At 41.2% G+C, this 16666-nt stretch overlaps 1 protein-coding gene across 1 annotated transcript in view; it reads left to right on the top strand.

The window, feature by feature from the left end:
• The window catches only part of LOC306968940 (protein kinase C and casein kinase II substrate protein 3), a 36013-nt gene continuing 19347 nt past the window's right edge, over nucleotides 1-16666 (top strand). The window contains exons 1-2 of the mRNA XM_079564530.1: nucleotides 1-124; nucleotides 8372-8439. Coding sequence (XP_079420656.1) covers nucleotides 8380-8439 — 60 coding nt within the window. The 5' untranslated portion in view covers nucleotides 1-124; nucleotides 8372-8379. The remainder of the gene's footprint in view (nucleotides 125-8371; nucleotides 8440-16666) is intronic.

Raw genomic sequence — 16666 nt, 5'->3', positions numbered from 1 at the left:
AAAGGAGCCAACTCATCTGACACAACTGCGGCTGGAGAGAGAGAACGAACGAGGGGTTTCGGAGTCGCCCCTGGACAAAAGTTTGCACAAAGTTAGGAACTTATCGGAAACAACTGCATAGGAGGTGAGTAGATTCCCTTTTCTTCCCCCCCCCCCCCGCTGCTGCAACCCGGCTGAACTTAGTGAACACTGGCTTTGCACTGGGGAGAGTTTTATGTGACAGAAAGAAATGGGGTCGAGGAGGGGAGGGAGGGAGTGACGTATGGGGCCAAAGCATTACTGTATTAGGGGGCGAGTTTGTGAGAGCTGGAGTGAGTTTCAGACATATTTTTTGAAGATCTCAACTTGAATGGACTGGAAAGTTGGAAAGGATTGTTGAAAGGCATTTGCAAGGTTTCGAGGTGCGGCTTTCCCCGAGATAAAAGGGTGCGATAGGCTTGAGCTGTCTATGAGTGAATGCAGAATGTATTAACGCTCGAGCCGTGCAATCGGATCGTGCGGTCTTGCGTGGTAGTATAGGTCTGACAGCCAGGCGGCAAAGCAATGGTTAAAGTCCCTCCACTGCTCCTTGGCTGGGCTTGGGTTGCACGGCCCCTGCAGCCCAGTCTATACAGTTAAATGCAATGACATGTAGTACACAGTTAGAGCACAAAAGGCACATTGTTCCTCATTCAGGAGGCCTCAGTTTCTGTCTTTGGGAAGCGCTTTATCCGTAGTTAGGGGTTGTCTATATGTGCAGTGAGTGTGTGGCCCTCAGAGTAATAGTAACCCTGTGCATGTATGAAATAGCAGTTGCGTCTGAGTGAACTGGATTTCACCCTGGGCTTGGGTTTGCATTAGGCTTTACTTCTGTATAAAGGGATTCAGCCTTTGCAGGTTGTTGAGATTCTGTGCATAGCTGAAGTGATAAAAAGCACTAAAGAGCAGTGTTTCCCACAGAGTGATGCAGGCGCCACTATCGATTTTCACTACCTGGCGTCACTCAGAGAAATCAATAGTTTTTGTTAAAATTGGAATTGATTGTATTCACCTTTTTGTCCTCAGCTGTGTTAGCCCTTTATGAGAACTACTTTAGTCACGGTGTGGCCCAGTTTCGTCAATAGTCTCATTATTAATGTGGTTTAGATCTGGTGGCGCTCAAAAACTCCACGTGAAGCAAAAAAGGTGTGAGAACTATTGCTAGTGCAGACCATTTTATATTGACTTTGAACTTTAAAAGCCTTACAATGGAGTTATCCTCTCAAAATAATCATTGACTTTAATCAAATTTCTTCTTTATAAGTGCCAAAAAAGATAGGTAAAAGTATCCCAGTAACCCAATAACATGAGGATGGAAATAGCTTTGTAACACAACATAAGAAAATGCTATCATTGTTTTCTTGCAATTTACAATCTTTATGGGTTAAAGAGTAAGAGATTATCAATAATTCTAGAGCACTGGGGTTAGGATTATCCATTATTACACTTTTAGGCTCCATTTCAATCTTCCTGCGCTGTAAAGCAGTGGTTCCCATCCTTTTTTGTCTCTTGTGGACCCCCTGAACCCAAAGATCTTTCATAAAACTCTAGATAGGACATGGCCATGGTAATACATTGGAGCCAATGGCGGCCATCTTGTGACTGGCCCTCGTAACCCAGTGCAACGTAGTCAAATGAGAATCACCACTTATTTCGTTGATAGGCTACTGTTTTTATCTATTTTAAGTTATTTCATGACTCTTTGATCCTCACTGAACTCTGGGAATGAATGGAGTAAATAATACGGCTAAACAAAATTAAATCCTGACTGAGATTCCTCAATTTAAAGGAAATGAACCAATCACAAACAATGAGTGTTTCTCACATTCTGCCGGTGAATCAATGAAAAATGTAGCTCCTGGTTTTGCATTGGTTGCTATACAGTTTGGGAAATTCCACAGTTACCATGGAAATCCGCCATCTTTGCAGCTCTTAGCATACATTTCCATTGACTAACATTAGCTAAAAACAGTATAAAAACAGAAAAAAGCAGTGGAACAACTCCGTTAGCTGCTGAGTTACTGCTGGTAAATACATCAAACTCACTGTGGTGTCCAAGTGTTTTAATGTGAACAATAACTCCTGTATTTTAACTTTAAAAATCTCCATTAGTTTACAAAAGCGATATGACGCCACATTCCCGAACTCCATACGTTTGTTAAGTGGTAACGTCACAGCGCAACTTCCGGGTCCCGAGATGTGCAAGAAACTACAAAAAACTCTTTAATACCACAATCAATATTTCTGAAACTCAAGAGAGAGTTACTGAACATACTTATTTATCAGGCCTATTAGCCAAAAATGCTGTACCTAATGCTATAAAAGTGATATTTACCAAAATCGCAAAAACGGCGCAGCAGCTACGCTAACCCCGGAAGTAGTGACTTTAGTAAATATTACTTTTTTAGCAGTAGCTGCGGCATGAGTATATTGTAGTATTTGAGTATATAAGTAGGCTCAATAACTCTCCGTTGAGTTTCAGAAATATTGATGGTTGTTTTAAAGAGTTTTTTATGTTTTTTTCTTGCATATTTGCCGGTCTGCTAGCACCCGGAAGTGGAAGTCGTGACATCACAATTAACAAACGTTATATATAGGGGTTAGCATCGCTGGCCAGTCACAAGATGGCCGACACGTTTGTCACATCAAGGAGCGCCATGTCTGATCGAAAATTTTATTCAATATCTTTCCATGAACCCTTTAGTGGTAGCCTCAACCGTGTACTTTAGATTTGGCTTTTAGATTTGGGTAAAACTGAACTGGAGGAAATGTGCTTGGTTAAGGCGGTGGTTAAGAGGTTAACACTTCTCTCCATCACTAAAAAGACAATGCTGTGTGTCCAAAACAGTGTCTTTTTAGTCTTTCCAAAATAATGTTCTAAAAGTATTCAGTTTCCCCACTGCTGTAAAAAGCTTCTGTTTAATGTAGTTTTTAATTCCTTGAACTGGTCTGGGAACGCCTCAAGTTATTTTGCCAAATATAATTGCAGTTTTTGCCACTAAAGTCTTTCCCCAGTCCTTTCCTGACAACAGCTCCGCACGTCACTGACGGCAGCGCTAAAGGAAATGCTCGTCGTTATTAATTCTCTGCTGGGGACATCGCTGCTCCCCTGCATCCGCGTTCCCTGGAAACTGGCGGCCATGTTGAGGGGACAGGAAGACGGGGTCAGGGGTCGCACAGGGGAGGCTGTGGGGATGTTATCGTGACATTTCGTTAGCGTGTGGCACAGGCCTGGGAGAGGACAGGGGATGTGCTGTTAGCGGTTAGCGTTAGCCCGAGCATGTGACGCCTTGTGAGCAGGGAATCTAATTGTAAAAGAGAGAGAGAGAGAGAGAGAGAGAGAGAGAGAGAGAGAGAGAGAGAGAGATGGCTCGGGGGAGAGACGAGTCTGTCTACGGCTGCTCTAGAGACGATAAATGTTTGGGTGGACGGCAAAAGGAGTGTTTGTTGTCGATGAAATGGGTTTGACAGAGCACTGATTCGTTTTACTTAGTGATACACAAACATGTCTCTCTACACTGTAAGTACCACCTTTAGGCATTGGTACTGTATTAAAAGTATCTCATAAACAGGTCAAAACCAGGACTAATCAAAATTAAACAAAGATCAATGACTCACCAGAGCAAGACTGAAACACATCATCATAGCCGATAACCAACATTTTTCAGATGTTTGGTTTGGTTAATGGCTTAGATATAGTGTATGGTTTGTACTGATCTCGAGTTGTCGTTTAAAAAGGGACATATGTAAAATGGACTTTTGGTGCCTACACCTACCAGGAGCAGTATTTTTACTTCATTCACAGCTTTGAGTAATCCTGTTTACTCTCTGGATTATGTTGTTTCATACAGTGCAGTCACATGAACATGGGAACCCGAGAAGTTCAATTGGGCGTCCTGTCAGGGCCGATGGTGGTCAGATTAGAGCTGCATGTAACATCCATATCAAAGCCGCATTTTAACATTGGGCCTCATTTCATTTCCTATTTGAAGAGTTTAGTGGTGTTAGGCTAGTGCTAGGCTAGCGCATGTCTATGGTAACTAGTAGCCTGCATTAAAAACAGTCTGACCCAAGCACAGTGCACCTGAGGCAAATCACTTATAACACCAGACTACCCATATAATGTCTGTGTTGACTGAATAATGTTTTAAATTTTGAATAGATCGCTCTGGATGACTTGGAAATGAGGCCCTATGTCACAAATCCTGAAATTTCCCTTTAATGCATATTTGACCTTTCAGTGACCCAACAGCTGTGTGGGTGGTTAACATGGCGCCTTTACTTTCCATCCTTGAAGGTGCCCCAGGACCCAGGACCAATTGTTTAGTTGGGTTTCTGTAGCTTTTCACTGTTGATGGACCTGTCTCCATGGTTACGTATACATTCCATCTAGAAAACCTACCAGAAACCCTAAAATAAGTGTCCTAGAGGCCACTGGGATAGAAAGCAAAAGTGCCACCCAAGCAGCCACGGAGTCACTGAAAGATCAAATACACGCAAATTTCATCACATGAAAAGTTGCAAACAGTTCTCTTCATTGATTTGTTAGCATGCTGTCGGGTAGAAATTAAGTCTTGTATATTGTTTTTAGCATGTTTAATTCCTCTTGCTGTCAGCGGCAGGTGCTTGAACCATATTTAGAGGCGGAAACCAACATACCCTTGTGATAAAGTCTCCTTTTCCATTGGATTTTTTTTTTTTGCTTTATCAATAGATGAAAAAGCTTGTGGGATGAATGAATGATCTTATTACTTTGCTTTTTGAATCCCAAACTCAAATCTGTTGCTTCCTATGCCAGACTTCATGCTCACTAATCCCCTTAATATTGCAATCCGATAAGTTGTGCTGTTGTGGGAAAATATGCGTTAATAGTCCCCGTGTTTTTGGGTGATCTTTTGCCTCTGGTTATCTCAGCGCAGCTCGTGTTTCGAAGCCGGGAATTCTGGGAGGGCGCGGACTGAGCGTGCTCGGACATGCCTCCCCCCGGTGCAGAGGCAGGGCAGCTGGTTCGGATCGACTGCACCGTATCATACAGTCAAGAGCCGAAACTCGAACTGGAGACAGCACGATGACAGGGCTCTGCAGCTGCTGCTTCAGATCTAACCATTGATCATATTCAGAGCTGATGTAAACGGGGAGAGAAGCCAAACTATGGACTCAAGTAGGTTTACAATGATTATAAACAAGTAGAAGGAAACCACCGGGCCGAGTAAATAAAGTATTTGTGAATATATACTGTGCAACATGTGTTTAAAGGAAGAATTTAATTGCAATAACAGATCATCTTTGTTTGAAAAACTGTAGAGACTGCAGCTACATGTATGACCTAAGGTGGCAGTAGTGAGCATAAAATGACCAGCTTGCATCTAGTCTCTTTAAGCTGCAAAACATTCAAAATCTGGTATAACCCCTTAACCCCCGCCTCAACCAAGTGCAGTTCAGCTTTACCCAAATCTCCTATAGGCCAGAGTAACGCCTCATTTGAAAGCTAAGACCATAGCTAAGACCTACAAAACTCATCTAAACGGATCTATTTCCTCACGTTTTTGCCATGTTTTTGTCACATTTATGTAGCTTTTTCATCACTTTTTTGGCACTTTTCTGTTGCTTTTATCGCTCTTTAGTTGCATTTTCATCCTCATTTTTGCCTCATTTTTGTCGCTTTTGTCACTTTTATCTGAAGCTTCTGGATTTGGGTAAAGCCAAGTTTGGATACTGTATTTGGATAAATGGCTTAATTAAATGTAGAAAATAATGTCACAAAATCATCCCGCGACCAGCACTTTGGGAACCACTGCTATAGATGAAACCAGTTAAACTAAGGAGTGATTCAAATAGTCCGAAGTTTGCCGTAATATTAAAGGCGCATTATGCAACTTGATCTTTGTAATTTGCCTTTTTGTGGCCCATTGGCTGTATGGGTGGTTAGCATTGCGCCTTTACTTTCCATCACGATTGCCTCTACAATGCTCCATGATCAATTGTTTTTGTAGGTTTTCTGATGAGAGGGGCCGTCAGCAGTGAAAACCTACCAGAAACTCTGAAAATAGTTGATCCTGGAGTATCACAGACACCACGGTAATGGAAAATAAATGCACAATGCAATTCGCAGTCGGAAAAAAGCTTATTTTTTTCACATTAAAAGTTCCATAATGCCATAATGTAAGTTCAACTTTTTTCTAAAGTCCCTCCTCCCTCTATTTAAGCAACAATTGAGAATCCCCAGGCTGACCAATGAGATGAGCTTTCCTGTTTACCGATCTGTCGGGTCCAATCAAGAGAGAAAGGGGAGGGAGTTTGATCTTTTACTTTTGAAGGTTTGTTCTTGCTCTCCTCATTTTGCAAACTAGTCGTGGTTTTCTTTCCAATCAGGAGGTTATAACTTCTGATTTAACTCTCACACTCTCTCCTCACTTTGGAATCTTACAAACTATCACTTTAATATTCCTATTACCCTAAAATAGCACTGGGCATTAACAATTCTGCTACACCGAGAAAATGGCGAGCATACTTTTAATGATATTGTATTAACTACAAGTTGCAGAAACGAGAGCCCAAGCTAAACCTGGTGTAGAACATCTTTTATTATTGCTTTTGCAAACTGAACCTGTTAAATAAACTAATAAGGCCGTGACCGAAACCCCACGGTGCGTCACTGATAATGATGATGATTAAAAATAAGTGGCACTTATCTGTGTTTGTAATAGAACTCAATACAGTTTTTAGGACTGACAAATTTGTGAAAAATGTGATGTGTCCATAAAAATCATATTCTGGTACAAGATACTCATATTTTCTATATTTTTCTGCAGATTTCAACTTTTGTTTCAGATTTACTCACAGTGGAAAGAGAGACAAAACTTTTTCTCAAGAAAGAGTTGTGCGGACATGTTGAACGAAGGGAGAGGGAAAGTTGTTTTAAGTCTGGGGTCATAGACGGATTGTTAATGGAGCAGTAGTTTAGACTTTTGCTTTCATCTCTCGACTGAACTCGGCTTTATCTGAAGTTGGCATGTTCTCTCTGGATCGGATTCCCTGCTCCCTCCAAAAACTTGCAGATACACGATTGGCCCTTTGTGGCAGTTTCAATCTGTAATATTGTTGTGCAACTTGTTGGTGTGATGACAGATTAAGTAATTGACTTTATATGTTAAGTGGTTCCAATCGATTTCAAGTGCAACTATCATGCTAAGTAAAATAGAATAGTTGGTAGTTGAATCGCAGGATGTCCATGCAGCCAGGGGTTTCTTTTTTCCGAAACAACAACAAACCAAGCGGTGACCGGTTTGACATCTGCTTTCTCATTTACGAAGTCGAGGAAATCCTTTGGAACTTCAAAGTTGTGCTGTGAGGTTGTGTGTTTTGTCTGCAGGACGACACTCTTTTCAGTTGCATTGACGACAGTGTTGACCTCTCACCCCCCGCCTGAACCGAGCGTTATCTCAGGTTCAGCTTTACCCAAATCTAAAAGGTTACAGTGTAATGCCTCATTTGAAAGACCATCAAAAGTGATCATAACTTTGCTGTCACTTTTTTTCCTGTTGTGTTTTTTGTTGCTTATCTGTCCTGTTTTTGACAGTTCTAGCTACTTTTTCATTGCTTTTTGTTGCGTTTTCATTGCTTTTTAGTCATTTTTTGTTGCTTTTTGATCGATTTTTTTTGTTGCTTTTTCATAATATTTTTCATTGCTTTTTTATGATGTTTTGTCACTTTTTGTTGCTTTTTCATCGTTTTTTTCATCGCTTTTTTGTCATGTTTTCACCTAGTTATTGTCACTTTTTGGTTGCTTTTTCGTCGTTTTTTCATTGCTTTTTTGTCAGGTTTTCACCTAGTTTTTGTCACTTTTTTGTTGCTTTTTCGTCGTTTTTTCATTGCTTTTTTGTCAGGTTTTCACCTAGTTTTTGTCACTTTTTTGTTGCTTTTTGTCTTTCTTTTTCATTGCTTTTTTGTCATGTTCTCGCCTCGTTTTGTCACTTTTTTGTTGCTTTTTCAGCGTTTTTTCATTGCTTTTTTGTCATGTTTCACCTAGTTTTCGTCACTTTTTTGTTGCTTTTTGTCATTTTTTTCATTACGTTTTGTCATGTTTTTGCCTCGTTTTTGTCACTTTTTTGTTGCATTTTTGTTGCTTTTCCTCCACGTTTTTTTGTCGCTCTTTTGTTGCGTTTTCATCTTCGTTTTCATTGCTATTTTGCAGTTTTTTCCAAGAAGCTTTCAGATTTGGGTGAAGCCAAATATGAGTAAATATGCTCAGTTCAGATGGGCGTAAAGTGGTTAATACATTTTCCCCACATAATCGCACCTCCATATTCCTAAGTGTAGTTGGTGATTCCATGATTTCTGTTTGTTTTTGCAGAGACCAGCATGTCGACCGAACAGTCCGAGACCAGCCCTGAAGATGTGAATAACCGCAGCTTCTGGATGGTAAGAAAACGGCAAGAACGTTTGTGAAATAAATAAAAGTAAACACATAATAGATGCCAGAAAGCCACAGTCAGTGCTGGGGTTTTCAAAGCCTCACCACACCCACAACGTGACAGCAGCGCGGTTTGATAATTGGCCTCAAATCCTCCTCAACTGAGCCATAGAGCGTTTTACAAGAACTGTCACCAAAGAGCCGCCCCGACCGCAGCCGTTAAAACACGGGTATTCCCCGCTCACTGACAACCAGCACATGTTGGCATGACGAATTACCTTTGGCATAAATACATTTCAAGGTGTTGATGAGCTTTGTTGGAAAAGAAGCAAAACATTCTCATTTTATCTGATTAGTCGAGACTTGTTTGAATATGTTTTTATGTGGTGGACAGAGAGTTCCTTGGTTGGTTCTACTCGCTGCGTGTTAAGTACTTGATGTAGGACGGAGGAGACTCTATGTTTGTGAATGTTGGTGAGACTTATGGCCCTGTGAAGTCGTGCATCGATCCTTATGTCCATGTTTTTACGAAGGCTTTGCTGCCTGGTTTCTGACCCCATTGACTCCAGTCTGTCCCCCCAAGAAGTCGCCACAAAAACTGGTCACATGCTCTAGTAGTTGGTTGGACCACCTGTTTCAATAAGCTTCTGAAGTGGCTTAAGATCCAGTGTTGCATTAACATTCGTCATAAATCTAAAATCTAAAAGCTTCTGGAAAAAAGCGACGGAAACGAGAATGAAAACACAACAAAAACAAGTGACAAAAACTCAACAAAAACGTGATGAAAACTCAACCAAAAAGCAACAGAAAAGCAACAAAAAAGTTACAAAAACTCAAAAAAGAATGTTACAAAAACTCAAAAAAGAATGTTACAAAAACTCAACAAAAAAAGTGATGAAAACTCAACAAAAAAGTAACGAAAACTCAACAAAAAAAATGATGAAAACTCAACAAAAAAGTGATGAAAGCTCAACAAAAAGTAACAAAAACTCAACAAAAAAAAGTGATAAAAACTCAACAAAAAATGATGAAAACTCAACAAAAAAGCAACAGAAAAGCAACAAAAAGTTACGAAAACTCAAAAAAGAAAGTAACGAAAACTCAACAAAAAAGTAACGAAAACTCAAAAAAGAAAGTAACGAAAACTCAACAAAAAAAGTGACAAAATTGTAGCGAAGACACAGCAAAAAGGGAACAAAATGCATGAAAACCCATCAAAAAAGTGACAAAAATATGACATAATAGCGAAGAAAAAAAGATGTTATAGCAACAAAAAACACCTAAGAAATCAGGACAATCAGGTTTGTTGGTCAATTCAAATGAGGCTTGGCCTTGGTATTTAGGCTGTGAGCTCCGAGAAGCTTTTACTGTAGATTCGGGTTAACCCAAATTGCGCTCAGTTAAGGCGGGGGGGTAAGAGCCGGGGTTAACCTTTCACCAAGATCTTGTCTTGATGATGGGAGAGCGTGACCACTGCGCCTTCTCCAGCACATCACAAAGATTCTCAATGGGGTTCAGATCTGGACTCGACCAATTCATGTGTGAAAATTATATCTCAAATGATGAACCCTTGCGTTGTCGTCTTGGAATAAGTGCCATCAGGGAAGAAGAAATCCATTGATGGAATAACCCGGTCATTCAGCTGATCTCGTTCTTTGGGGTCATAGTTTTGCTGAACCTAGACCTGACCAACTGCAGCAACTCGCGACTATTTTATGGTCAGGCAGTGTGTTTCAACATAGACTAGACAGCATTTTTCCCTCTATGAATGCTTCCTGTTGTGTTTTCTGCAATGCCTGAATCAGCTGACTCTTATCAAAGGCTTTGTGTATTGGCTAAAGACTCTATGATCGGCCCAGAAAGTCTCTATTACTGAATCCATTACTTGTCTATTTTTTGACATTCGGAAAGCTCCTTGTTTCATCCTCGCTGCATAAAATCCCTCATTGCTGCATGTCGGGGGGGCTGGAGGGTATTAGCTCAGTGGCTGTTTGCTAAATAAAAGTTGTTGAGGTTGCAGAACAAAGCGCTGCAGAGTGTAGCTCACGCAGCGGGAGGTGAGGCTCGTAAAGCGCTCAGATTTACCAGCAGCCACGTCGGGTTCCTGTCAACATTCAGCAAAGCAGTTTTTCAGCCTTTGAACCAGCCAGGTGTCCAGACCCGACTCCCCCGAGGTTTGAGCAAAGCATTAATAAGGAACGGGTGAACCCCTCCCCCCCCCTCACTGATTAGCAGATTAGCATTTTTACATGTCTCTGTTTGAGTGTTGCTCTTGGACTTCCGCTCTGGTCACCGGAACTCAGAGAAAGAAGAAGGGCATCCTCTTGGAACAATCATAAAACTAAAGGGGGGTCAGGGGCCAATACAACTCTATGGGAGAAATACAGTTATAGTAAAAAATGTCCAAAAAGAAAGTTGACATCGAAACTTTCCTCATCGGTATTTGACAGTGATTGGATTTGTATATTATTTTTATGTCTGAAAGTCTTTTCTACTGGACAACATCACGCTCATGTTTTTTTTATATTGTCTCCACTTTCGGGCGCCTTTCAGGGGAAACTAATTGGACATCGGTTTATATGAGCTGACAGAGGAGACAATGAACTTTGAGATAGTTTCATGTGGATTCTACCAGTAATGACAAAAATAAAGACAAAAAAAATCTGCTGTTTGCCGGTTACCATAGTTACCATCATGGAATTTTCTGCTGCCCTCCACCTCAATTTTAAACTGTTATGATGTTACGTGAACACAACCTATAGGCCAAAGTGAATGTAGTGAGTGAGTGGTTGGTGGTGGTCGGAGGGGCCGATGGCACAGACTGGTTGCCTCGCTTCCGTCAATCTACCCCAGGGGCAGCTGTGGCTTCAACAGTAGCTTTCCACCACCAGGTATGGAGTGAATGAATAATGACGACAGTGTATAAAGCGCAATACAAGTGTACGCCATTATTATTATTATTATTATTAATTGCTAAGGCAACAAAATTATGTTTTTAAGTCTATGTTTAAGCCCCATATGCATGATATGTCCACTTTAAGTAAGCAAAAAATAACATAGTGCATTGTTATTACTTTGTTGCCATCTTACTAGATCTATTATGTTCTTATGGTGCGTTCATGTGATCCTCGGGAACTCGGGCGAACGACTTCTCCAGTTGGGGAATTCACGTGAACGCTTGAACAACTGGGCAAAACGAGCTTCCCGACTTCCGCACCTGACTGCGGAAATCAGCTGATTTGTTCTTTTATCGTCTAAAGTGAGCTTTTAGTTAAACACTGCTACTTTTTTGAGTTTAGTGTTAACTGTCGTCATCCTCGTAGTAACAAAATTGCGTGTGAAATGCCTGGCAGCGAGTGTATTTTTCCTAGGATAGTTGGTAAATGGTGGACAATCATCATCCAATCAGAGACTAACTTAAGATTAGGCGCCAGCCCACTACCCCTAAGGTTATTGGCCAGGGCAGGGTCAGGGTTAAGCTGACTGGTTGATATATGTGTGACGTTTCACTCTCATGACTTGTGACTGGTTGATCTACCATCCTAGGAAAAATAAACTCGCTCAACGTTAGCAAAAAGTGAATTTAATCAAGCTAATCAATGATAAAAGACCGTTTTTATTTGATGACATCACTTTCCCAAAACCACATGAACACAAACCAACTGGGGACGACGACGTCACATCTCAGGAAAACGAGCTCCCCAGTCCACATGAATGCACCATTAATACGACTGGTTTCTTACACACTAAGAAGCAAGGATATGGTTCATACACTGACAAAATAATCCCAAAATGTATGTGTAAAGAAAGCTCGGTTTGTTCTTTGTTTTCTTGAGGCGACAGAATCAGATTGAATTGCTCCATGTTTTCATTTAGACACTTTACCTCAGCATTGATATTTATACAATGTCTGTATAAAAGAAGAGAATTAGCTGGTTAGCATTTCAAATTGACCTGGTTATTCCCTCTGCAGGCAGTAGTGGGAATGATGTGTTAAAATAAACTGTGAAAAACAGCTTTCAGTTTACGTCATGCTAGCAAATCAATGGTGCTGTGATGAACACACGCTGAGTACAGAACTGCTCAGAATCAATCCACTGATGAAAAACACAGATCCGAGCAGTGGTAGAAGCAATCAAAGTGAACAGGTTTCAGTGTGTGACTGAAATATGTGTTAGGCGAGGGCACCGTGCTATAATAAGGTTGTGGTCTCAGTTAATACTATTGTTTGACTATTTGGAGCAACGTGTCAGAGTCTTCCCCCAGCTTCCATTCCAATGCGTCATGTTACAATACGCGAGCCTCATATTAGAGATTCCTCACTTCCCCACATTCGGTCATGCCGCGTCCAGCAGTGATTTGAAGCAGCGTTTTATCAGATATAGGGCAGATTCTGAATGGATAAAGCCTTATAGCGTGCTGTGCTAACCTTTAGGGAACACTCGTGTCTTTCATGGCTCGACTGTGGATCAGTTTGACCCAGATTTCAGACCGTCCCAGCTCCATCTGATTTTTCCATTCTGTGACCCGCACCATCTGTATTTACAAGAGGCCATTTTGTTTTGCCACATTTCAAAGCTTCGAGTACCTGGTAAACAACGGGAATTCGCAAAATGATAAGCTGTGAAACCATAAGAATGTTACTAAAGCAAACAGTCAGGACGAAAATGAGACTTATTTGCTGACTTATTGTATGAGGTTTAGTGAAAAGTATGAGAATCACTGCAGTAATGAATCTCTGACTAACCGCCTTTAACCTCTTAACCCCCACCTGAACCGAGCACATTTTCTCCAGTGTGGCTTTACCCAATTCTAAAAGCTTTTTGAAAAAAGTGACAAAATTGCGGCAAAAATGAGTGACAAAAAGCAACAAAAAAGCCACAAAAGATCAACAGAAAAGTGACAAAACCGATTAAACTGATGAAAAAGTGACAAAAACAAGACCCATTTACATCAATCTTGTAGGTTTTAGCTTTCAAATGAGGGGTTACTCTGGCCCATAGGCTGTAAGGTTTTAGATTTGGGTAAAGCAGAACTGGAGCAGATGCATTCGGGTTAAGAGGTGTATTTTCCCCAGTTCAGCTTCACCCAAATCGAAAGTTTACAGACTATAGGCCAGAGTAACGTCTCATTTGAAAGCTAAGACCAACAAAACTGATTGATACTTTTGTCACATTTTTGAAGCGTTTTTGTCGTATTTTTGTCTTTTTTTGGTCTCTTTTTTTTACCTCTCTTTTGTCTTTTTTGTCTCTTTTTGTGTCTTGTTTTGTATCTCTTTTGTCTCTTTTTTGTGTCTTATTTCGTGTCTTATTTTGTCTCTTTTTTGGGGTCTTATTTTGTCTCTTTTTTGTCGTATTTTCGTTGTTTTTTCCGTTTTGTTTTTGTCATTTTTTGTTGCTTTTTTTTACATTTTTTTTGGTCACGTTTTTATTGTGTTATTGTAGCTTTTCCAGCACGTTTTTGTCGCTCTTTTGTGGCCTTTTTGTCCTGTTTTTTGTTGTGTTTTCATCCTCATATTCGGCTTTATACTACTGGAGAAAATGTGCTCGGTATAGGCGGGGGTTAAAGGGATATTTCATTTCCTAGTTATCCAGAGTGTTGCTGATTTCTGGAGATATTTTTTATGTAATTCATGCAGTTCTTATATTTGAAGAGTTACATGGCGTTAGGCTAGTGCTAGGCTAGCGCATTCCTACGGTATCAGCTAGCCTGCATTAAAAACAGTCTGACCCACTCCACAGAGCACCTGAGGCAAATCACTTGTAACGTGTCAATAGAATAATTTTAACTATTTTGCATTTAAAATACCTTATATTTGAGCAGCATCTGCTTCGTGGTTGTATAAGCTACGCGGCGGCGGAGTGATCTGCTAGAAAATAGTCCCTCAAAATGCGATCGATGCAAGGTCAGTTATATTCCAAAAATTATTCTATCGACACAGACATGGTATGGTTAGTCTGGTGTTTTTTAATGCAGGCTAGCTGATACCATAGAAATGCGCTAGCCTTGCATTAGCCTAGCGCCACGAAACTCTTCAAACATAAGAACTGCATGAATTACAAAAAAAATATCTCCAGGTACCAGCAACACTCTGGATAACTAGGAAATGAGGCCCTATGTCAAAAATCCTGAAATATCCCTTTAAGAGGTTAATATGGACTACACCAAAACTATATTAAAAGTTCTTAATGAGACCAACCATGACTAGCAGGCAAATAAAAATGAAACACAAATAAGAACTTCCAATGACAGAGTCTCGAGTCCTCCTCACTGTAAAACATGGGGCACTTGAAACACCAGCATTACGTGTCATTTCTGAAACCTCCTCCTCTGCCTTTCGGTCTCCATTCCTCCCTCCCCCACTTTCATCTCTCCTGTAATGCGATGTTGGCAGCATCCCGTCGCTCTCTGACCACGTTTCCAGGGAGTTTCCTGTGTGTCATCCAGAGCCATCGCACGGGGCAGGGCAGAGAGGGGCAGTCTGTCATTATCCCGGCTCCAAACAGGGACGCTTCTATCCCGCCGTGCACGATCTGCGAAGAGCCGTTCACGCAATTAACGCGGTGTAGTCAGTGACCCGCGCGCTGAAGGGACGGGGCCCGGATTGTGAGCGCCACTTTTCATGTGGAGGGGAAAAAGTGTGGGGAAGCAGAGGACATTTTGTTTGTCATTGTTGAGTCATCAGTTCATTTTTGTGTGTGTGGTGCGACTGCAATTGGAGCCTCTCGTGTGTGAAGTGAGAGAGACGTGAGTATTTCCATGAACAGGGCTGCATTATATCGCCGCATGATCATTATTGAAATATAAAGTTCTATCTGTGTTTCCAGTCGTTCTGAGATATCTAGGTTTAACCTTGTTTGCGGCAAAAACCAAACTCTGGGAGATCGGGCCTGTTGTTTTAAAATCTCTCCTAAAAATGCACCTTTTTTCTCTGGTGTTTAGCACAGATTGATGTTGCCTGTTGTTGTTGTACTTATTCCTTATATTTTTACTGTATACTGTTATTATCTATTATAGAAAACGCAATCTCAATGGCCGCCGCCTGGGCGCCGCCATGTTTATTTCCCATACCGACTTTGAAGCTAAGCAGGGAAGTGCCTGGTTAGAACTGGGATGGGAGACCGTTCCTCGGAAGCTAAGCAGGGAAGGTCCTGGTTAGGACTGGGATGGGAGACCGTTTGGGAACACCAGGAAGCCTGGCGACAGTACTGAGTGTGTGCGCCTGCGCATCCAAACAGGGCGATGTGTGCGTGTGTGTGCGTGTGTGTATGTGTGTGTGTGCGTGTGTGCCCAAAACCTGCTCAAACACGAGCCTCTAATCACACGCGCTGCTCCGACTGATTTATCCTCCGTGTGAGTAAAAGCGAAAATGAAACTACCACTTAACGAGCGCATGGCCTGCACTGCGTAGTTTTTTTTCTTTTTTTTTTCCTTTGCTGCTGTACCATTTGTTTTCTATTTTGCTTTCACGTATTGTGAGCCCAGAGGTACATTTTATTCTAAAGCAGCTTTGAAAGCATTGCCAATTTTATTGTAAGGTTATAAATACTGTCTAACAACGATCATTAGGCTATTTCAGTTCAAAACCAACTTATTACTTTTTTTATTGTACACTACCGTGATGCACCAAACCGCGGGTCCTGCACCGTGAACCAAACCGTTAGAGCTGAACCCCTAATATTTATCCATAATTATTCCACTGTCTCTTGAATCCTGTTCTCCGGGTTTAGCGAAAATATTGTCGTTGTAGTTTATAAGAAAGGAGCACGGGTGCAGCAAAGACTCCAATTGTAGTTTGTTTGAATTTTTTTTTAGCATTCATTCTTTTACACATTTGTAGTGGCCATAGTTTTTGGAATGGGTTGGGAACCACTGGTCTACAGCTGAACTGTGTGACGTGTTGGACATTTCTTTTTAATCACTCACAATCTCTGAATATCAAATGTGGAGACTAGCGAGGCCCGGGACGAGAGTCTTTAGGCCAGTGTAACGCCTTATTTGAAAGCTAAGACCTACAAAACTGATCTAAACGGATCTTTGTCCTCACGTGGTAGCCGTGTTGTCACTTCTTTTTCTCCATTGCTTCCTTTTTTGTGGCTACATTTGCATATTCAGGCCTACATACTTAATAAGTTAGTATGTAAGTGTTTTATTTGTCATTTTACAACCGTACAGCGAAATAGTATTCAGGTGTTAGTCCTGAGCCACTGCCACTGAGCCGCGCCGCCGCTGCTG

Source organism: Gobius niger (assembly GCF_951799975.1).
Source record: "Gobius niger genome assembly, chromosome: 10".
Lineage (NCBI taxonomy): Eukaryota > Metazoa > Chordata > Actinopteri > Gobiiformes > Gobiidae > Gobius > Gobius niger.
Note: the sequence above shows the minus strand (reverse complement) of the source record. Positions and strands in the feature narration are given on the sequence as shown.